The 22,942-nt window shown below is 37.6% G+C and overlaps 2 protein-coding genes across 4 annotated transcripts in view; one reads left to right on the forward strand and one right to left on the reverse strand.

Annotated features, from left to right (window-relative positions):
- LOC136242129 (ester hydrolase C11orf54 homolog) overlaps window positions 1-3,997 on the reverse strand; it is a 20,561-nt gene extending 16,564 nt beyond the window's left edge. The window contains exons 1-3 of the mRNA XM_066033538.1: window positions 3,861-3,997; window positions 3,719-3,817; window positions 920-993 (exon numbers count right to left, since the gene is read on the reverse strand). Coding sequence (XP_065889610.1) covers window positions 920-993; window positions 3,719-3,817; window positions 3,861-3,939 — 252 coding nt within the window. The 5' untranslated portion in view covers window positions 3,940-3,997. The remainder of the gene's footprint in view (window positions 1-919; window positions 994-3,718; window positions 3,818-3,860) is intronic.
- On the forward strand, window positions 3,976-22,758 carry LOC136242118 (uncharacterized). Of its 3 annotated transcripts, none has more exons than XM_066033526.1 (23): window positions 3,976-4,252; window positions 4,369-4,493; window positions 4,575-4,786; window positions 4,863-5,048; window positions 5,733-5,891; window positions 5,945-6,159; window positions 9,995-10,121; window positions 10,485-10,606; window positions 10,673-10,736; window positions 10,806-10,869; window positions 12,486-12,546; window positions 12,602-12,675; window positions 13,621-13,916; window positions 14,941-15,069; window positions 16,152-16,281; window positions 16,343-16,457; window positions 16,617-16,723; window positions 18,746-18,806; window positions 20,620-20,770; window positions 21,161-21,210; window positions 21,929-22,045; window positions 22,424-22,498; window positions 22,548-22,758. In XM_066033526.1, exons 1-23 carry the CDS (start codon window positions 4,061-4,063, stop codon window positions 22,659-22,661), a joined length of 2,946 nt encoding a protein of 981 aa, XP_065889598.1. In that variant the 5' UTR covers window positions 3,976-4,060; the 3' UTR covers window positions 22,662-22,758. The 3 variants fall into 3 exon arrangements, 2 of the variants coding, with proteins under 2 accessions (XP_065889598.1, XP_065889597.1); XM_066033525.1 differs by having other exon boundaries at window positions 3,978-4,252; window positions 5,942-6,159; XR_010694489.1 differs by lacking the exon at window positions 22,548-22,758 and having other exon boundaries at window positions 3,977-4,252; window positions 5,942-6,159; window positions 20,620-20,724.
- The last annotated feature ends 184 nt before the right edge of the window (window positions 22,759-22,942 follow it).

A 22,942-nucleotide genomic window follows, 5' to 3' on the forward strand; every position in this document is an offset into this window, starting at 1 on the left:
GTATCTTGTGGTTACATACTCTCTTCTCTGGTATCCTTACTGGTTGTCACCATGTAAGCCTATCAACTAGCATGTACTGTAACTGAACAACTTGGTGGTAGTGCTGGGAGATTATACTGATTGTGGGATTAATTGTGATTGTTGCATCATGATGTTGATATGTATATAATTGTGATGTTGTGACTTCACATGCAAATGTATTTTGGTAATGGTGGCACATACTGTTGTGGAAGAACACGATCTGGAAACAAGCCTACACTTCTGAGACAGATCATTACGTAAATTACTGCTGCATGCTTGAGATGCATTGGACATGGCTACCCCCCATATTATGTGCAGTAGGTGAGGTTTCACAGAGATACAAGACTATCATCTTCCTTCCATCTCCCAGGTACTGTGCAATGTGCCATGACAAGACAATACAACTCTGCAACATAGCAATTCTTTTAATTTGTAGCCAGTAACCAAGGCAACTCAATATTTTTACCACCCTACAACATACTGTAGCAGTTAATATGATGGGAATTCAGACTGGAAATCCATGCAATAGTTTTACATGCCAACACTAATAAGTACAATTAAAATGCACATACTGCACTGCAACGATGTACTGAGTAATGCATAACATACACCATATATATAGTGACCTATGCCCCATTAACTAAGCAATAATGAGGTCATTTACACCAACAATATTACAGGATATCTTATCACAGTTATACTGGGTAATATAATGATATATATTGACACTGAATCTAGATACTTGTCACCAGACAACACTCATCAATATTTATCATTATTGTACATAGTGATAGTCACACTTTCTGGCTTGGCAAGGACACACAGCATATACACACATAGGACTGTACACACACTCTAGCAGTGTACAAAGTTATAAAAATATGCACTATTGATTTACCTTGGATTTATTTGGAACAGGCATCAAATAGGGCACACCTCCAATATCCACTATCCTAGGGGAGCCACAGATACCTGTAGAATAAGATTATGCACTCTGGTCACAACAAAATAAACTGGGCTACATTTAACACAGTTAGGTATCCATATTAGTACTGTATGAATGGGTTATATCAATGAATGGTATAGTAGGTAATAGCAACCATGCTCAATACATACGGGAGGATGTTCAAGGGAACATTATGGGTTCTATTTTACCTAGTGAGGTACTAGGGATTTGTACCTACTGTATTGTGTATCTATTCATCTTACCATTAGATAGCTGTTGGGGCTTAAGAACAATGACAGGAACGGGCGCATGCATGCACATCTTGTATTAGAGATCACAGCAAGGATTGCATGCACCATGACACTATTATGAGATAAAAGTTTTACTGAAAAATTACTGTATAGTGGTCAGACTCTGTTGAAAACAATTTCTAAAAGTTTCTAGAAGATAAAGATTACATGTTTATACTCCACTTTGTATCATGAAAATTTAATATAATTATTATAGTGATACAATGGAAGCAACACAACCATTGTTGCAGTTCTACGTTGTATGGATGTACATGTGTACACATATCATTTCTCTCCTTATATACATGTATATGAATTATCAAGCATAATTCTGTATGTACGTAAGCATGCATCCTACGTATACAGTGTACTGGGCTTGCAACATATATTGAACTTTAAACAGTACGCAACACCAGTTTCCCTGAGCATGCATGAACTTATACTGTATAGAGCCTGACATTACCCTTGTAAAGACTATTGCTTGCATGTTAATAGCCTTCTGCAAGCCTGTCAATATTATATGATGCATTCCTGCGGCAGATCTCTCTGACAGAATTGCTGCAGGACAGTTGCTATACATAAAATGTAGCACAGGCCTGTTGTGCATGAAGAGTCCAGGACTCTCATTTAGTTGCATGGGGTGATAAATTGTAAATAGTTGTTGCCACACATCTCTGAAGGTTTGGCTTCGTCAGTGAACTAAAATATAAATATGAGACTAAAGTAACTAATATTGGTTGTTGCCAAATACCAGATTCTGCTACCTGGTTTGGAAAGGTCATGTGTAGTTATATCAGCTAATGCAGCTCTCAGTATATTTGTGTTTGTCAAATATAAAGTTTTCAGAAAAAGCAGCTCAATGTGAACAACAGAACAGCTTTGGGCACAGTGGTTAATCTAATGAAGGTAATGGATTTCAAGAAGTGCTAGCGCATAAGTCGTTTCATGCAAGTTTACACCTCAGGTTGAATGAAGGCTTCTCTCTCTACACCAGTCTTGCTCAAGCTATACGAGAAAAGTAGTTCCCAAAGAGTGGTCTTGAATATAGTGCTCGGCTTTACCCTGGGCTGTACTTGTCTCATGCCCACTCTTTTGCACTCTATTTTTTTTTGCATACATCACTTGAGGCAATGCTTTAACAACACCAACAGGTGTCAGCTACGTACTTTTGCTCTTAATAATGCCAACCTGCAACATTATTGGTAGATTTACCTACACATGCCCATTGGCTGCATTAATTAGTCCAAAACCACCTGTCTAAAGTGGTCACATTAAATGTCCAAATACATATAAAACGAAGCATTATTGTGCAAAAAACCCTGGGGAAATCGAATAAACATATATAATGAATGTATTATCTCCAGATTTGTAGTGCCAGGCGACAACACGTGGATCAGCTTTGCTACTTTGTCCCGTCTCTATAGTAGGGCCACACTTGATTAGCATACAAACCTAATGAACAACTTACAGTAGCTTTAGCAGCAGCGAATAGCGTAGTAACTTGGTCTATGTGATACAACATGTGGACCATAGTCTCGTTAGACACTATAGTATGTTCACGTTGAGCTGAATCCTCAAAAACATTTAATAACTCATGGATGCAATTACACATGATCTTGAAATTTGGCTCATTTGTAGTACTGCTTGACCCGCTAAAAATATTTCAAAATCTTTTTGTTCAAATCTTTGACATAATATTTACAGCCAATCTAAATTTTCACAATACATTTCTTATGGGGAAGCCATATAAGTACAGTGTCTATTACAGCCCTTTCCGGAACTGGTAATGGAGCCAAACCATACGTGTCTGTTGCTGACACCTTTGCTGTTACCAATAATCATCTGGTTGGCTGAAATGTTAACTCTGTTGAGAAAAAAATCCAATTTTAATTTTTAGCTGTTTTTCAGGATTCAGCTCAACGTGAACATACTATAGCCTGTTATAGCACACTTTACATCGCGTGATCCATAAAGACTTGTTAATTTAAAGAGCCAAGAAGCTTCTAGTCTAAATCTGAGGGATCCACAAGAAGCCTGGTCTGAATGTTGTAGATTGCTGGTAGACCAAAAGATTGGCAATTGGATTAAACACCTACAAGTGCATTACTATATGCAGCCTGCACAGTCTAATATTTGCGACACCGAGGTTTATTAATGAGCTTTCACAGGGGATTCCAGGAATTTGTGTGAAGCTGCATACTAACCCAAAGTCATTTCCCACTTGTTTTGCAAAGATTTCTGAAAATGTCGATACAAAGGGTTTTAAAATAATTGAGCTGGGGTTATTACAATAATACATAGATCTAGAGGCTTCTCCATCTGTGGGCATTTATCTTTGTACAGGGCTGGAGTTTTGCATTACAAGATCAGTTTTCCATTACAAGATCAGTATAGCTACCAGTTTTGCCTCACAACTACTACTGCTAGCAGTTACAATACTCCATACAAACATGACACCCACCAGGTGATGCTAGATCCCATGGTGACTGGGTGAGGTCCGGGCACGTGATAACGTCCACAGACGCGACCATGAAATTCTTCTTCAGTCCATCCAGTAAAACTGAATTTTAAATAAACAACCAAACAATCAAGGACTCGTAAACCTTTTTTGACTTCGTGGAAGTCTGGCACGTGCGTGTCCTTGAACTGCAAGGGAAAAGATTTCTCATCGGGTTTCGCCATAGTTGATTATTGTGATGATGACGTAATAGGAAGCCTAATAGGGTCTTTGTGCAGTTCATTCACACCCCAAGCCTCACCACAGGCAGTCTTAGTTAGCACTTAGGAGTGTCCGGTTAAAAACATGGCCGGTAAAGGTGTAAGATCGCGGGTCCTCTTTGACTACACGAAACCAGAGCTTCATGGATACATGTACAAGCAGGGTGGTGTTCACAAGGCGTTCAAGAAGAGATATTTCGTGCTGTACCCTGGTTATTTAGTCTACTACACTGATGAAAATAAATACAGAATAGACGTAGTCAAGGGCAGCCTACAGGTAAGTACTTACGTACACGTGTATATATTTATAGCTCGTTTAGCAAGTGATTGAAAATGTGGTAATTCGTTTCTTTAGCATGCATGACTTCTAAAACGTGTATTTGCATTGTGTAGAACCGGTTACACGCTGTTCGTATAAGAGGCGGAGAGTGCCACCATGCTAAGGAGTCGAAGAGTGCACCCAAAGGATGTAAATTTGGTTTTATTATCACCGCTCCTGACCCCATAAACAGGCGACAGTAAGTAGGCGTGTACCAAATATGCGAATTATGGTTTGCGTGCTAAGAAGAATCACAGCTAGAATGTACTCTCTTCTGCAGGAATTATTTGCTGAATGCTGCCAGTCGAGAAGAGAGACGAACTTGGATAGATGCTGTTAAAAAGTGTTGCCAACCAACATCACCCAATTCTTCACCAAAACCAGGTCGACATGGTCTAGTTAGCTCTGTGAGCACTGAAGAAGAAAGTTCAACTCGTCAAGTAGTTGATAGTACTACCAGTGAAGATGACAGCTCCACTGTTGATAACACTAGTATGTTATGTATGACTGTACATACGTACACCACATGCACACATGGTGACACAAGTTTTCTTTGTTTAATCACCAGCTAACAACAATGGGTCACCATCACTTGAACGGACCTCACCCAATAGTACCAACTACCCCAATGCCATTCGCAGAGAAACAGGAGTAGCAGCTGCTCTGATACCCATAGCCAAAGATGATAGTGAAGATTCAGATAGAGAGTTAACCTCATTTGACGGTCCCTATGCTGATTCGGATGATGACATAGGTAAGGTAACCCATACAGTATGCAGAAGCCTCTACAATGTCTATATATGTGACCGGCTAAGCAAAAACTGACTGTTTTTGCACATTCCTCAAATTCCGCATCTCTGTAATCTATAGTAACAAAAGAGTGGACAGCCTAAGTTTCAGCCTTTTATGATGAATGGTGCTTTGACAGTTGGAACAGTGATAAACTCGATTTGTACAGTAAGTATATGGGAAATAAATTACAGGCGCTTAGATAATTGATCATAACTTATGACTGAAACAAGCTACAAAGATGAGACTTGGCTCAATATGTGCACCATATGTATGAACTGGTAAATCAATCAAGGTATAGTGCTTTCCCTGTACTCCGTGTTGACAAAGAAGAAAGCCATTCCAACTAAGAAATGATGATGGTGAATGCCGTTTTTACTGCATCATAAATAAGCACCCATAACTCACGTATCCTTTGCTGTGTGAACACAAAAAAATCATTTTCTTACTCTCCATGAACAGGAGAATCCATTGGTGTATAGGTTTTATTGATTTGAGCTTCATTTCAGTGTATACGAATGCGATTATAGCATGTATAAATTTTTCATGTAGCACGCGTATTGTATTTCAATAGTTTTTTTTGCGAAGATGGCTGGTTTTTGCTCAGGTCTGGGTCACATATTATATTGTATGGTTTTATTGATTCTAGGACCTGATCCAGAAATGTTGGATGGTGAAAATTTTAATAGTAGAAAAAGCAGCAATGAAGGTCCACCACTGCCAAAGTCCAGTGACATCAAATTCAATTCTTTGCCCAATGGTCATGCTGTAACAGAAAGCAATGAAATGACGCAAGATAGTGCATCATGTGAGTCATGGATTGTATTGGTATTATGAGCTATTAATATTGATACTTAGTAGCACACACTACATCTCCTGAAGGAGACAGTTTAGTAGCAGCTGCAAAGGCAGTAACACCCGATAACACATCGCAGTACACAGTTGCTGCAGCTACAAACAGCACGTCAGAAGACACGGATGATATCACTCCCCTACCTGTGGGGGGTCACGAAGACAACCCATCAGACTCAGGTACTACCTCTGATGATGAAGATGAACCAAGTAACACTACAGAGGTAATCATGTAGTTACTATAATAATAATAATACAGTACCACTATATTGCTATTAATTTTGTAAGATTATATACAGTACACAAGGTTAAGTTACATGTTGTACTTTTTGAGATTGCATTTCAGTAAATAACAGCAGTATATTTGATAGTGTAACATTGTGTCCTGAATACTAACTAAATCAGAACTGTCTTACAGACAGAGTATTTGACCAATGATAACCTAATCTATGTAGTACAGCTTCCAATCAAATTATCAGTACTTTAACAATAGTAGCACATCACTTATTAACATACAGTAAGTCCCTTAAGTGCTGAACTTATCAATTACAGAGGTAATGTGTTGAGCTGGTAGTGAGATATCCATGCATGTGCCACTGCTGATATATAACTTTGTATTGACCACTTAAATATCTTTGATGGGTATTTTATACCAGTGATAACCAATAACAACAGGTGATATATTTCATTACTGGCTTCTTTGATCCCCTATTTAACACATACCGTAAACACTTCACAAGTTGCAGTCTGTTAGTATGATGTGTATAATGGCTCAAGGAATAGAAAGTGTTTTCAATGGTTGAACAAAAGCTCACAATAGTATATTATAATAATAACATGCTTTTGATGGCAATGGATAGGGTGTATCAATACTGTACATTATACAAGAGCATGCATGCACGTACGGTACATGCCACCTGATGTGTATGTATGTATGTATGTATGTATGTATGTATATACCGATTTAGTGTGAGTGTTCAAAGGCACTGCTTGGGGTTTAACTCTCATATTGCGTGGAAACATGGATTGCTCATGGCTTGATGCTCAACCAGTTCAAAGATACTGTATGATACGCTTTAACTTGTTATATAGTGAGCGACACTGAGCATTTAATTATGGCTTTGGGTTTACAGGTTAGGCTAGGCTCAGTGTAGTTGCTAAGTTTTGACAGTCACTAAATGATGTATGATCAAAATAATAGTTTGGTCAATGCGTGGATGCGTTACGAGCCACTGAGCAGACCACAGAAAAACGCAGACAGACAAAAATAGATTTAATATAGGTGAGTAACATATAGTCCTAAATACTTAATAACGTATTGACTGTCCCAATAGCAAAGTTAGTAGGCTTAACGTACAAAATGCTAAAACTAAAAAACACTGGATCCCACAATTGCAATATTTTGTAAGCATAATGACATATAAATAACATTCTAACAGCTATTAGCCCACACTATTAAAGCCACTATCGATCATCAGGTACTGATGTATAAAAGGAACAGGGTGAGCGTTCTGTGATTCTTTCACCCATCAGGTAAATGTGCCTAGCATGATTATATCACTTATACCATGACTGCGTCAGGTTTTGCTGATATATACACCCTTAACCCTCGGACCTGCAGCCCTCATGCTTCTGGTGTATATATCAACAAAATACCTCGTTGCTGTGGTATAACTATTAAATGTGCTGTGTACAGCTGTACATGTAGTATTTGTGTAGTGGCATGATATGTATGTCGCTTTAAAAGTTGTGTTATGTTAGCACCCTTTTTGCATACATTTACTGTGCAATGTGTACATGTACAGTTACACACATGCATTGCCTTTTTCCCTGCCTGTCTGACCACAAGGGGGTAGGACAAGCCCACATCAATCCGTAATAGCATTATGTAAGGCCCTTAGCGCTACTAAAATATATTCAAAAGAAACGGATTCTTCTACCTCTCTATAGGGATATATCCAACACAGACGATTGTTTGTGGTTGTTTGATAAATGCGGAGACTGTTAGTGGCGATTTGGTGATCGCCACGTGTTGTCATTTCGGAACGCTGATTTCTTCGTAACGGTTTTGTATTTCTTCACAAAAATCACACCTTCATAAAGTACAAACATGGTAGAACTCAAATATCTATTGAACCTTGTCAAACCTTTCCATCGATATATTGTACAGTAACCATTCACTCACGTAAAATATTTTCAAGTATCACTTAAATGCATTGCGTAATGTACATCAGTTCACGTGGGCTTGTCCTACCCCCCCTGGTCTGACCAGTTCTGCATTTGTATTCATCTATGGTATGTACAAGTTGAGCTGAGCCCTAAGAAAACAGCTTTAAAAAAAAGTTTTTCTCAAAGGAAATAACAGTTGTGATATGTACTTTTATGGCTTCAACATGGTGAAAATTATGTGGTAGCCATTTGAATTAAAATATTTTGCAATATTTTTTAGTGAGTCAAGCAATACTACATATAATTTCAAGAACTTGTGTGATTCCATCTATAAGTTGTTGTTTTTTTTTGAGGGCCCAGCTCAATTACTATACCCATAGTCCCATATGTGACCATCTCAGCGAAAACCCGTCTAGTTCGCACAACCTCCGATATTTTTTAAATTTCTCAGCGCTATCTGCATTGTCCAAGGAATGGTTCACCAAAGTTTCAGCCTTCTGTGGTGAGTAGTTTTGGAATTACAGCGCTAGAAAGTAGGAAGAACAAGGAAATTGATTTGTACAGTGACTATACTAAAAATAAACTACAGGGTTTGCATTCGCAGCCATAACTTCCCTTTGGATTAGTCTACAAAGTTGAACTTTGGCTTACAATGTTCATTAGATCAACCAAGGTATAGTTTTTAGCCCTGCAGTCACTTGTGCATAGGCGTATGAAGGCGGTTTTGTTGAAGAAACGGTGACGATTTTGTTTACATCTACCACATCATAAACAAATGCACATGACACGCAAACCATTGGGGCTACAGAAATGAAACAAAGATTTTCGGACTCCCCATGAGTAGGCGATTAAGATGGTGTATAGTTTTAATCGATGTGAGTCTTCCTTCTTCGAGTACTGGCCCCATGGCCCGAGAAAAAACTTGTGTATTTTTTCTTATAGCATGTGTTATTTTTACAAAATATTTTTAAATTTTGATTTTCTCGATACGCATGCTTGTGCAAACTAGATGGGTTTTCGCTGAGACGGTAACATATACATACTTGTAAGCTTTGACTTTAAGGACCCCGGAGGGCGGATAGGCCACAGATAAAAGCAGAGACCTGGGTCAGTGTCCTGGTTGGAAGTAAAAATCATCTCCTACAGTAGAATTCATGATGTATTGTGTATGTGTAATGTAAGCTCCATTGACTAGTGCCCTGGCCTTTCCTTACTCTCCACCACACGGTCAGGGACAGTGGTACTGATATCACTACCACAACTAAGCACACACACACGCACGTGTGCAAAGTAAAGCCTACGGCAGCCGTGTGAAACAACTATTGCTGCCCAGTGAGCCAGCACTGGGATGCCTTCTCAGACACTTGAGCCTTGTGCAAGCAAATCCTCCTGGGGCAGGGCTAGTATCTCACAGGAGGACGGTCCAGGTCTCACAGAAAGAGGCCGTGGAACCTGAAGATCCACAACTACCCCAACACCACTAAGCAAGACAAGGACAGCTGGGCATTTGCATCTCCAGTAAACACCAAGTACCCATTGATGTTATAGCTGGGTGGGATGCTTCCCCAGATGATACCAGGCCCTTACAATATACGGCTGAGTAGACTGGAACAATGTTATTAAAATTCTTGCTCAAGGAAGCAGCATCAACACTAAATTGTTATAACCAGGCATTGAACCTGGAGCCTTTTGATTACTGGCCTAACCACCTGGCTAGGCTGCCACGCATGCATGCACACACCCACACACACACACACACACACACACACACACACACACACACACACACACACACACACACACACACACACACACACACACACACGCACGCGCACACACACACACGCACGCGCACACACACATTATGTATATATTTTGTTGTTATTGTAGGAGCCAACACCTAATATCAAAGTGATCAACCCATCCATGCAAAGGAAACTAATGCCATCTAATTCATCTCCATCTATTCCTGTTGGCACGGAACCTATACCAAAACCAGCAGAACCTGTGCGAAGAAGTACGTTTATAGTTTGTTCCTTATTGGTATTTTGGCAGGACAAAGTGTGTACCTACTGCAGTACTATAATACAAATAATATTATTTCCATTAGATTCTAGACATCTCATGCCTGTTCAAATGTTTTCTGTTACATTATTACAATGAAATGAGATGCAGCAGAACAAACACTTTGGAACCAAGAGTTTTGGTCAAAAGATGCCTCTTTCATTAAATATGAAGTAGCTTTCTTTTGGGTCCTTGTTTCATTATCAGTGGTTTCTGCCATTTTGACTAAAGCTAAGTTTCCAGATATAGCTGAAGGAAAAGTAGCATACTGCATTTATTACACACAGTGAATACTCATGTAAAATACTTGATGTAGGTTCTGCACCATTCATACAAAAGACAGGATACTTACACAAGCGAGGTGGCAAGCGGCAAACTTGGAAGCAGCGGTACTTCGTCCTCACTCCTGGGATGTTTGCCTACTACAAAAATGAAGTGGTGAGTGGTTAAATTTTATTCTTCAATGGATTGAGTACTGTGAATGTATTTTGATTTGATATGCAGCAAAGAAATAAACCTATTGGTGAAGTTAAGTTAAAAAATAGCAGTGTTCATCTACCAAAGCCAGGTACATAGCGTTATAGTGCATGTGTGGGTTGTGTGTTTGTCCATGCATTCAATGTTTATATCTCCTTAGGTGAACACAAAGACCAAACCTATCAGTTTACAGTACACACAGAGAGCCAGTGGAACAAGAGAGCGTAAGTAAATGAACATGTTTGTCCTTACACTGGCACACATTATTTGCTACAATGTACAGTACATAATATTTGCAAGTTGATTGTGTGCACACAAACAGTGGCAAGACATCGTCTTAATGCTGGAAATGTTTGTGTACTGTAGTAGCAATATGAAGCTAAGACTTGAGAAGTCTTAGACTAATGTGTATAGGAATTTGTATGAGGAAACCTTCACCAAATTGTGTTCTGTAGCAACAACATGGATTAGTTTAGGTTCTTGATTTATCATGTTCTCCTCTCAATATTCCCTCTGTACATTGTGTACTTTCCTTTTGATCTTAAATCACTTTTCAAGTTAGGCTACTGGAAGTATATGGAGTACAGCATGACATAGCTAGGTTTCAAGTCATTGTCTTCCCATTAACTTGATTTCAGGGAAAACCGTGTGTCACATATTTGTCGTATTTATATCTAGACATTAAAAATTATCAATTGAAGGAGGTAATTAATCTTTATTCACCAGTCTGTGAAACATTAATACTGGAAGCCCGTCATGTGTATGGGAGAAGCTTTAATAAACTATCAACTTTTAGACAATTTCCTGGTAGAGTGATATTTGTGTTTGCATAATACACTGTACATGGGCTTGGCAATCATGCTGTATAATATTCTACACACAATCTTTAGTATTGCCTTATATACAGTGTACACATATGGTAATTCCTGTAAGTCGGCCCATTACCTCAGAGCAGGTGTATAATGATATCAAGTGTAAAATCTAAATCATTAATGGGGTCAGTGAACTGTTCCCAAGTGAGACATGTAAGTTACAGCAAATTACTACACCGTGTATATCATGCAATTACCTTATTGTAACCTTTTTATGTGTTGTGTTTTGTGGACTGAACTCACGGACTCGGCTGAAAACAGCCTCTCAATAAATCTATCAATTATCTACAGCTGTAGCACTTTTAATTCTGAAGCTAGCACCATGATCAAGAAACAATTGCTGATACTGCTATTCTTTATGGATCCGGAAGATCACACGAACACCAATTTATTTAATATTTATAAAATCGCATGACTGTGTAGTTGAGTTATATACGGTGTATAGCCTTGTAGGGTGGTACGTGACTATTCCACATGGTTTAGGCAGAATACTATTCAGTATTGAGCGGGCGGGCATGGCACAAGACTACGTGGTTATATTGATCTTCATGAAAGTCACACGTGCACTAAATTATAATGAAACGTACACTAGTAGTGGTAGAGGCTATTGTTGTATTATACAATTAATTTCTTTGTTGCTACAATACTGGTAAATCCTAATTTCTATTGATAAGTATTGTAGCAACAAAGAAATTAATTGTATAATACAACAATAGCCTCTACCACTACTAGTGTACGTTTCATTATAATTTAGTGCACGTGTGACTTTCATGAAGATCAATATCAGTAGTTGTAGCTTGATATTGGTGACTTAAGAATTACAAGACCAGATAGTGTTTCCATGCCAGTCTGTGAGTCCAGTCCACAAAATACATCAGTCTGTGTATATGAATTATAGCATAAATATTTGGTTAACTAGTACTCAAAAGTGTACACTTCACTTGTTAGTTGTCTATTTTTACTTCTAGAAACTACGTCTTGGCTGCCACTTCAGACTTCGAGATGAACCAATGGGTACAAGCTTTTAAGGTATGAATGAATTGATGGCTTCTACCATTCTAACACTTTCTTTCATCCCATGCAGGAGGCAGGCCATCGAGTGGTGATGAGAGACTCACTGTTACACACACCTGAAGAGAGATCTAAAGATACCACTCGGTAAACAAGTGACGTCATTTTATCCATGCAATCAATTAATTATGAACTTATTTTACGTCAATTTTTACAAGTTCTTGTAACCTGAGTCTCACTTGTCATACTTATATCATAATCTATATTATGTGTATTTCATGTGTTGTGTGCACATGTAGATGTTATTGTTTAGTGTTATATTTCACTTAAAAGTATGCACAGAGACTGCTTTATTCTTGCGTATGTTTTGAATGTACGTATAATTTATTAGTATAAAATAAGGGTTACATCATATGGGGGGAAGGGTGTACTTTTATACGTAGGAGGTACTGCATAGGTTGGGTATGCATGTACAGTACACATGCATTGCACTCCACGTGGGCAAATGTATGTTGTTCACCACACTTATATGCTTATCACATACTCACATTACATATATACAAGCAACAGAATTAGTAATATACAGGGTGTAGGGTTGTTAGGGAGGAGAGATGCTGGAAGGAGTCAGCAGTGTTTCTTCCAGGCCTCCTCAGAAGATAATTGCCAGGAAACTATCCATCACTTTAAAATGTATTGCATATTTCTTCCTCAAAAAATCAGAAGTAGCTTTGGACTAACTATAAGAAGTTGCTGAATTATAATCCTCTGGTCAGGATGAAACACTGCTGTTAGTAACAGAGTGTGAGTAAACTATGCGTCTGTCTGCATATTTGTATTGTACATTATACCTGTTGGTTGTAGATCCCATTACTTAACACATGACTCTTAAGAGGCTTAAGACACTTTATCACTCTGTACTTACCAGTCTCATGTTACACTGTAACCATAGGACAGGGAAGATCCACGCACTTAACAGATTACTAGTAAACTACTTCTATTTTATGGATGCCTTCTAATTTCTAAACATGGTTATGTAGTAATGTGGTGATTTGTAATGTACCCATCTATATACACATGTGTTGTCTTCTACAGAACTGACATTGTGAATAATTTGGATGGTGATCTGGATGACGGCCACACTAAAGATGATAGTAAACCCAATTTCGAAAGAGTCAAGTTTGAGAAGGATGATGATGATGATGATGATATAAAAGATATTGATGATGCTGATATTGATGATGCTGATACTGATGGTGATACAGCTGATGAACTTGAACAGGACACTGAGCAACAACAGATACAAGTTGAGGAGCACCGATTAAAGGATCGCAGTGAGAGTAGCTCTAAGAAGAGAGGCAAAATAAGCATGTGGATGTCACCATTCCGAGGTATTTAATTCTTCTTTTGTAATTGTGAAAAGAAAAATGAAAATCATTCAATGTATCACAAAGTTGTAACAAATTTCAACTCTGCGCTAAGTACAACATGTACATAAGTACAACATGTACATACAGTGTATGTGCAAGTTACATGTATATACTGTACATTAGATGTGTGTATACAGGCATTACTGAATACTAGACTAGAGTGGCATATTTTAAAATATTCAACTATATGACAAAAAAAAATTAAGACAAATCATTGAAAACTCATTATTATGTGTAATTGCCAATTTCAATTGTCATAATTTGATGATGTGATTGACATTGCCAACAAAATAAACACAATTATCGTGATAATTAAATAATTTCCCATCCCTATTCTACAACACTTATACACTCTTTACCCTCGTTTATAGTATTGCTGCAGGGAATGTGTTAGCAAAGGTAACTTAATTGTTCTTCAAATGATATAGAGCAATGTACTGAAACTCAAGCCATCCATCGACATTATTACATACAGTACTACTTACTAGCTAAACTTCTTTTTAATATACAAAATCATGACACAACTGTAGGGTTTTTTCTGCCATAGCAACTTGCATACATGTGCTAGCTGGCTTACTACTGTGTACAGTGTATGTGACGTACAAGGTTGCCATGCTATCATTGGTTAACCATCACTCGTGTTCCCTGCAGCTTTGCTACATACAAGGTAAGAAATCTGTCAGTGATGTAGAGCACATATAGTAGTGAAATTCTTAGAAGACAAGTTTTTTGTTTGTTTGCTCCACTGGTCATGTTCAGCTTTTAGCAGAGCCCCTGAAGGTTCTTAGCTAGAATGATATTCATTGTATATTCAAACTGTAATCCATTATGTATACTAATAAGTCTTGTTACATTATGAGTTGTACAAACTGTAATAAAGAGAGTAAATTTCGTCGGAAACTGTACAATATTACACATTAAAGTGCCATTTGTCTAATTACGTCCGTTATCATACATATGCATTTCCTCTACATGCATGTTCTAGAACGCAAGTCATCCAAGTCACGTGGTGGCTCTCGTGAAGAAAAAAAAACAATGGCTAAGAACTTGCGAGGAATGGTATCCAAGCAGAAGAAGCGTTACCAGGACAGCAGTTATGACCTAGATTTATCTTGTATCCATTTTCACATATGGTATACTTGTAATGAAGTCACAATAACCTTCATATTCAGACTGAGATTATAAGTAGTACTGTATAGTAGGGTTTGCATTTTTCCTACCAAAATAATTAACCAAAAAAAAAAAAATCACTGCCTTCATGGTGCCATGGCCATATTGGTTACAAACTCAAATGTACCCTAGTAACGAGACATACAGTATCCAAAATACTTAATAGAATTTTCTGCTGACTGACTTGCTGTATTGTAACTAACTGATGCTTTCAGACAAGCAATACACCCTGGAATATTGGTTAACACTACACGCTTGACTTTTCTTTGTTAGACATTGTTGACACATGCATGCCTTTTGGCATCACAGGAGGTATGTACAATGCAGATGTCATCTTTGTATTTCTGGTGGTACAATGGTGCATGTACATACAGTAGGTATACACCTGTAGCACATCAAGTGTTATCATGTTTAGTCATCTGTATGTACAGTAGGACTGTGTAATGGGCAGTACAGGCTCAGTGTTGGCAGGATCACTGAACTTGTAACAAAACTTGAACTGAATTGAACTTGAATTGGATCACTGAACTTGAACTGAACTTGTAACAGGTTTGGCCAACAAGGTTCAGTGTTGGCCGGATCACTTTTCAGCTACTTGAAATTTGCAAAAGATCAAAAATACTGTATTCTAATAGAGCAGTCAATGCAATAAAAGTAGTCAGTTATAAGTTTTATCTCCGACTTGCACTAGCTGTCAGAATTGCTCAATCTCAAAGAAATAAAAATTTCCTTGAGAGGTAGGAGGGCATGCCCCACATGCAGATACAGTATCTGCCTCTTCATTCACAACACAGATGATAACGGCCTGACTACTTTTTTCACCTTAGTTATGTCTGCCTATTCAGGTGATGATCCTAGGCCTCCTAAAGCACTTTTATTTTATAATAATAATTTTAATAGTCTGATTAAAGTGCAGATGGAGGTATTGTTTAAATTATAGTAACTTGCATCCCATGGGGGGAGAAAATACAAGAGAGTAGATAAAAACAAATGAATAGACTGTGTATCCTTAATATTGCCCACTAGATATCACAAATCAGATTATTGCAATGGGGTTTCCTTCAGAAGGAGCTGAGAGCATGTACAGAAACAAGTTGTCAAGTGTGGTGTCTTTTTTGGAGAGCAAGCATCGCTACCACTACAAACTCTATAACCTGTATGTGATGATTTTAATAGTTTCATGCACAATGAAGATGGTGCTTTCACTGCTTTGACAGGTGTTCAGAGAGGGTTTATGCAGCATGTAAGTTCAAGAACCGTGTAGCTTACTATCCATTTGATGATCACTCTGCCCCACCGTTGATGTTGATTGAAGCTTTCTGCATTGATGTTGTGAGTATGTCACATGTAGCTTTGCTTTGGAATGGCAACCTCTCAAAATGAAACAAAAATGGTGTAAAGAACCTTTTTTTTATACTTGGTACAAAGTTTTATTAATTATACCATATCTTTAAGATAGCATGACTTGAGTGTGTTGTACTGTATTTGTAGGTTGCATGGCTAAAGTTGGATGAGCGAAATGTTGCCGTGGTTCACTGTAAAGCTGGTAAAGGTCGGTCTGGTTGTATGATAGCTGCTTATCTATTGTATAGCAAAAGGTATGTGCATTTGTTGCTAGTGTTCACAAATGTGTGCATGTGGTGTTACTTTCCAATCTGTTGTCGAAAGCAAACTCCATGTATGCTCACCAGCAACATTGAATGTGTTCTAGATACGTAGTAGACAGTAATCGAAGGATGAGCCATTCACCATCCTAAATTACAGTAACTGAATATATGTCAGAGTCGTATCTTCACTGATACTTTATCCACCTAAATATTGAACATTCATTGCACATGAGAAAAAATTGCATTTCTGTTTGTGACAACGGATTGGAAACCTTCCAATCCAGATTGCCATGGGTATGGTGTGGCACATGTGTTTTGGTGAGCACATGTGTTTTGGTGAGCACATGTGTTTTGGTGAGCACATGTGTTTTGGTGAGCACATGTGTTTTGTAACCTGATGACCTATGGAAATATGTGTTAATTGTAACACATGTACAGGTGTACATATATATCTTGTTTCATCTTGGTAACTAGAGTGCTTATCCAGTACACCAAGAGAACATTTTGTAATGTCTGAAATGTGCCACTGTTGCTAAACAAACCTGCAGGAAGGATAGAATTTCATACAGTAGAAACTTAAAACTTGTGTCATTTTAGTAGCTTCCAGAGTAAGTTAATGATAAAGTGAATGATAAAAGAATAATTTTTTTTTAAATTTTTACTCTTGATAACAGTAATTTGTGTTCACTGTTGGATGAAGTCTTGGATGAAATCTTGCGTTCTCGACTTGTGAATTATAATACCACCAAGTTGTCTCCTTCCTATACATACCATGCTTATGATCAGCCACTGATCTCTTGTATTTCACACAAACTGTTATTCCATTTTAACAAGTATATAAAAGTACTAAGCTAAATAGCCCTTGATTGAATTGTTTACTGATAGCTACTATAAGAGTTGTGGGACATGCATATAATGTGTTTAGCGTTATTGAAGGCTTTTCTCCACTGTAGTGTATGTTGGTGTTACCATTTGTCCTTACATGATGAGCTCATCTCCAATTCTTCTTGTCATCCTCATCTTGAGAGGAAACCATACCAAGGCATTATTTTTATATATCTACACATTCCTTATAGGTGCATGTATATATAGACACCACAGGTTATTTGAAGCACTTACACCAATATGAAAATGAGTAGATAGCTTCACTCTGTCACTACAAAAAAGCCGGCATTGTGAGTCTTTGTGACCATAATTTATCATGGGAGGTCCAGAGATGACATGACCCTAGATCAGGATATACCCCTTAAAATGCAGTCACTCTAATAGAACAGTCACAATTCCTGTAACTACTGTAAGTGTACAATCATGTCTCTTTGTTATGTCAAACTTTGGCACACAAATATTTTAATTTGTTATCAATACCTGTGTCCAAGACAATCGGATTATAAATTTTTTAAGACTTGATCCACATGAGTAACATGAGTCTGTGCTGGATTGTGCATATTGATTATAATATCTTGCTTGACAGTGACAATGAAAACGTAAATCCACAAGGTACTTAGAAATGAATCAATGCTAGGTAAGCTAGTACTTTTCAGTAATACTGACCTTAACCACTTTAGAAGAAAATCCCTACTTTGAATAGCTTGTAGCTAGTAGGGTACAGTCTTCTTTGTACTCATGTGGGTGCAAAAAAACAGACATGCACACACACAACACACACACATGCATGCAAATGTATGATATTCCCAAAACAAGCAAGCACACACCCTCAACTAACCAGTAGTTGAATAGTGTTGCTCATGTGTTGCAACTTTGACAATATTCCCCACACATGATGTACTTCTTATATTTAACTAGCCATTCCTGTAAATGATAAGCCCCAGATATTTGTATTCACTATACATATCTCCCCACTTTTGAGTGTTATACATGATGCACTGTACATTTACAAGACTTCATGAAATACTGTAATCTAAACCTTGAATGCTCAAGCCACCACTGTGTATAGTACTGTAATACATGTAGTGTTATTATGGCACTCACTGTTATCTGTTTTGTGATTTCAAGCTGTGAAACTGCTGAAGAAGCAATGAAATTCTTTGGGGAGATGAGGACTCACAATGGCAAGGTGGTTATCATTGTTTTTGTTGGGAATATCAGAACAGCCATAAAATTACTATTGACATGTGCAGTCATTTACATATTGTACCCTACAAGTACTGTTAGATTGCTTGACCCAGCATACAGTACTATAATATGTACCTCTTTAGTGTGGGTATTTAGAGGCACTACTCAGGGTTTAACTCACATATTGCCCAGACAATATCATGGAGAAAATGGTTTACTCATGACTTCGATGCCCACCCAGTTCAAAGATATGAAATGCTTAGACTCGTTATATTGAGTGACTCAGAGCTTTATATTAATTGTGGACTTCAGTTAACAGGTCTAGCTAGGCTCAGTGTAGTTGCTAAGTTTTTATTACTGTAGTTGATTGTTACTACAGTAACTATGATGAATGATCACTAAAGTAATCAGTTGGGTGGTGCATTGAGCAGACCATGGAACAACAACTAAGATATTTAATATAGTGGCTTACATGCTGTCCCAATTGCACTGTTAGTGGGTTTAATTTAGAAATTCCTTCCCACTATCATAACTTTTCTAGTGCTATTTTGCCCAAAAGCCATTCTCTTTACTGATTAATTACGGTAACTTACTTTGCCTAAATGCATTATAGGATTTGTTACATCATTAGTTTGCAATAATAGAGATCAATAGAGCAAAGATCAAGATACTCTAATAGAACGATCACTTATTGTACTGTAACAACTCTAATAGAACATTCAGTGGTAACATAAACGTTGGTTGTACCAGTGCATAATCAAGGGCATGGGTCTAATTCAAAGACCTTCACTTGCTGATGTAGCTATCTAGTCATGCTGTATTTCGATGATAGTCACTATCATCAAGAGTTCATAATATATATACTGAGGAGAGTGTCCTACTCTCATATACCCCTGTAGAAGGACGTATCGTGAGGTTATGATGTAACGACAAGATGTTGTGGTTTGTGACGTATGGGCAGCCCTAAAGTGCAAGAATCATTAGCACCATTTCACACAACGCTCAGGATAACCGTATTCGTGAATGGCCTAGCAAGAAACGCCTACGAAGCGGTCTTAACCCATGAAGGAGCGATTGTAGTTTGGTGAGAAACGCTTAGAGCTGGAATTAATTTGGTTGCTAGCGACGTTGTTAGGCACACGTTCAATTGATACCATGTTCAACTAATGACATCATTAATTATACAAAGAAAAACGGGCAAACTCAGAAGTGCTACGTCATAACTTCACGAATGCCCTTCTACAGGGGTATATGAGAGTAGGACACTCTCCTCAGTATATGTATTATGAACTCTTGTTATCATGTAGGAATACTCTTATTCAAGTACAGTGGAACCTCTTTATTACGGACATTTCGGGACCAAGAATTTTTGACCACGTTTTGCTGCAATATAGAGTTTTTCCTCTTTCAGAGGTAAAAAATTTATTAACCAGACCTGTTGGGACCAAACTTTTTGTCCTGATTATGGAGGTTTTTTTCTATTGTGTCCTTAATTTGGGGAGTTTGTTAAGAGAGGTTCCACTGTACACATGTACCACTGAAAAATTAGTGAAACTGCTCTCAGATTCACATTCTGAAAGCGATCGAATTTTAAACACATGTCCTCAGACCCCTGATAGTATGTTTTGCCTGCTAACAGTCACAAAAGACAGCTACCCCAGATGACTAGCCCTCCCCCACTTTGGAGTACTGTTCTCTGCCCCAGATATGTAGTGTACGATAACTTTTATTGATTCACATCATCAATATAGTATTCTACATGTTTGCTTATTGCATGTCTTGATATTATTTTAAAGATCATCTTGTTTGTACAGGGGGTGACAATTCCTAGTCAAAGGCGATACGTCCAGTATGTGGAGAAGGTATTATCGTCACCTGATCTTTCCTTTTCATCAAAGTCATTACGACTACTGTCAAAGGTGGTTATGCACACTGTTCCTAATTTTGACACAGCTGGTGGCTGCAGTAAGTAAACTATTTTTTAGAACATTATCTTAGCAACTCACTGTATGATAAAATATTTTCAATGCATTCTCTGTCTTGTTAAAAATTCACTATGTCTATTAAGATTTGCAGTGTGGCTTTGTCTGTCAGGGATGTGTTTAATGGTACTAAATATAAAAGCTTGTCATGTGCAATGACCCTACCTCATGTATGGGTCCTCAAATACCATCTTACATGTACAGTTTTGGTAGTCAATGTGAAAGAATGCTGTTTGATCATTCCTTCTTGAGTATATCAGAATTTTAATATCCATCCTTAGTGAAATGTACGACTTAATTATTATTAGCAGGCTTGTATTTACTATCTACTTTCTGTGACTGTTGGTAATATATATATATATTTTAATTGTAGATCCTTACATTGTCATTATTTGCAACCATGAAGAAATATACACATCCAAAGTGAGTATCATACTATGTATTTGCTTGCTACTTGGAAGGTGTTGGTATTTACAGTACTCTATGGCACTGCACAGGAGCAGTTCTAGGGGGAGAGAGGGAGGGGTCACCAGTTTCAGCTTTTTAGCACCTTTAAGACTGACATACACTAATAGAACTGTCAATAGAGCAGTCAAGTACTCTAATAGAACAATCACTCTATGACTAGTGGGGTAGTTATTTAATGGTAAGAATTTACAGTTTTACAGCTGTAGTATGGGGGTAGTTATATTTTTGAACTATTGTACAAAGGTTTTTAAAATGGACCAAAAGTCAAGTTGAGAAAACTCATACCCTGCTCATAATGTTATCGTGTGTAGACTAGGCTTTGGGTATTCTCACTTGTATTTTTGAAAAACAGTTAATAGATCTTACTTGGGAATTTGTTATGGAAGAGAAAGACCTCAATATCAAAATAATAAAAGCCCTTCCGAGTAACCTGCTGTACTGTGGGCAGAAGTTTATATCATGTATTTGATCACACATCTTAGTGTATGCAAGCAGCAGTTATCACATGATAGTCATGTTATGTACTAACTCAATCCTTTTCTTCCTTGCATGCTTATGACACAGTAAATTAAGTAACTATTGTATTTCAGAAGTAGAACCAGTCAACAACATTTCTTTAACTGTCCCTGGCAATACATGTATGTAAGTCATCTCCTTGATTTTGTCTCTACAGAAACCAGATAGTAGTGTAGAGAAGAAAAGGCACGAGAATTTTGTTGTGTGGCAGTGTGCTGTGACATTAAGTGGTGATGTTCGTGTGGAATTTTGGGATCATGACAGATTTAGTGATGTTAGTGCTGACCATACACTGTGTGTGTTTGTGTTCTTGTGCAAAACATCATGATCAAACACATGACTCTTGTGATATATCTTGTAATTAAAATGGTTGTAGCTAACAGCTCACCAACTGATGCTGAAAATGATCTTACAACGACAGTCAAAAATGTGAAGGATTCATGTAAAATATGCACGTGATTGCATTTTATCATGTACATTTTTCACAAGCATCCTAAAAAACACTGCATGTAGTAGAATCAGTTATTCAAATCCGAGGCCCAACTGATATTTAAATAACTAAAGTACAGCGTAGGTATATGAGGTAGACATTTGTCAATTCGTATAATCTCAGTGATTTATGTATTTCATGTACTTTATTTCACTGTCTTAGGATGACCTCATGTGCTGTTTCCACTTCAATACATTACTGATTGATAATGATAGGGTAGTTGTAACAAGGAAAGAGGTGAAGCATGCATACGTCTACGAATGATTTAACCATCCTATTTTCACAGATGGATCGTGCTTGCAAGAACAGAAAAAGTTTTTCAGACTCTTTTGCTGTAGAACTGATATTTGCTAAACAAATGAAAGGGATGTTTAGTAAAAGCACTATCAATATAACCTGATGATTTTTAAATAAAATTTTTACCATGGTCATTTGTACAATATTTTTATTTTATTTAAAATGGACACTTTTAGAGCAAATGATTATTTTTAAAGGCAGTACCAACTGTGTATATTATCAATGAATTTGAATGTTAAAGTAACAAGAACAATTGCACTGGGACTTGCTGAACCTCAAAAACAGAAACAAGTGTTCAATCTAGCCAAGATTAATATCAACTGATGCATAAATTCACACAGTTGGGATAAAGATTGTAACAAATTTAGGTGGAGTCAAAACAAC

The sequence above is a fragment of the Dysidea avara genome, chromosome 13, assembly GCF_963678975.1.
Source record: "Dysidea avara chromosome 13, odDysAvar1.4, whole genome shotgun sequence".
In the NCBI taxonomy this organism is placed as follows: Eukaryota; Metazoa; Porifera; class Demospongiae; order Dictyoceratida; family Dysideidae; genus Dysidea; species Dysidea avara.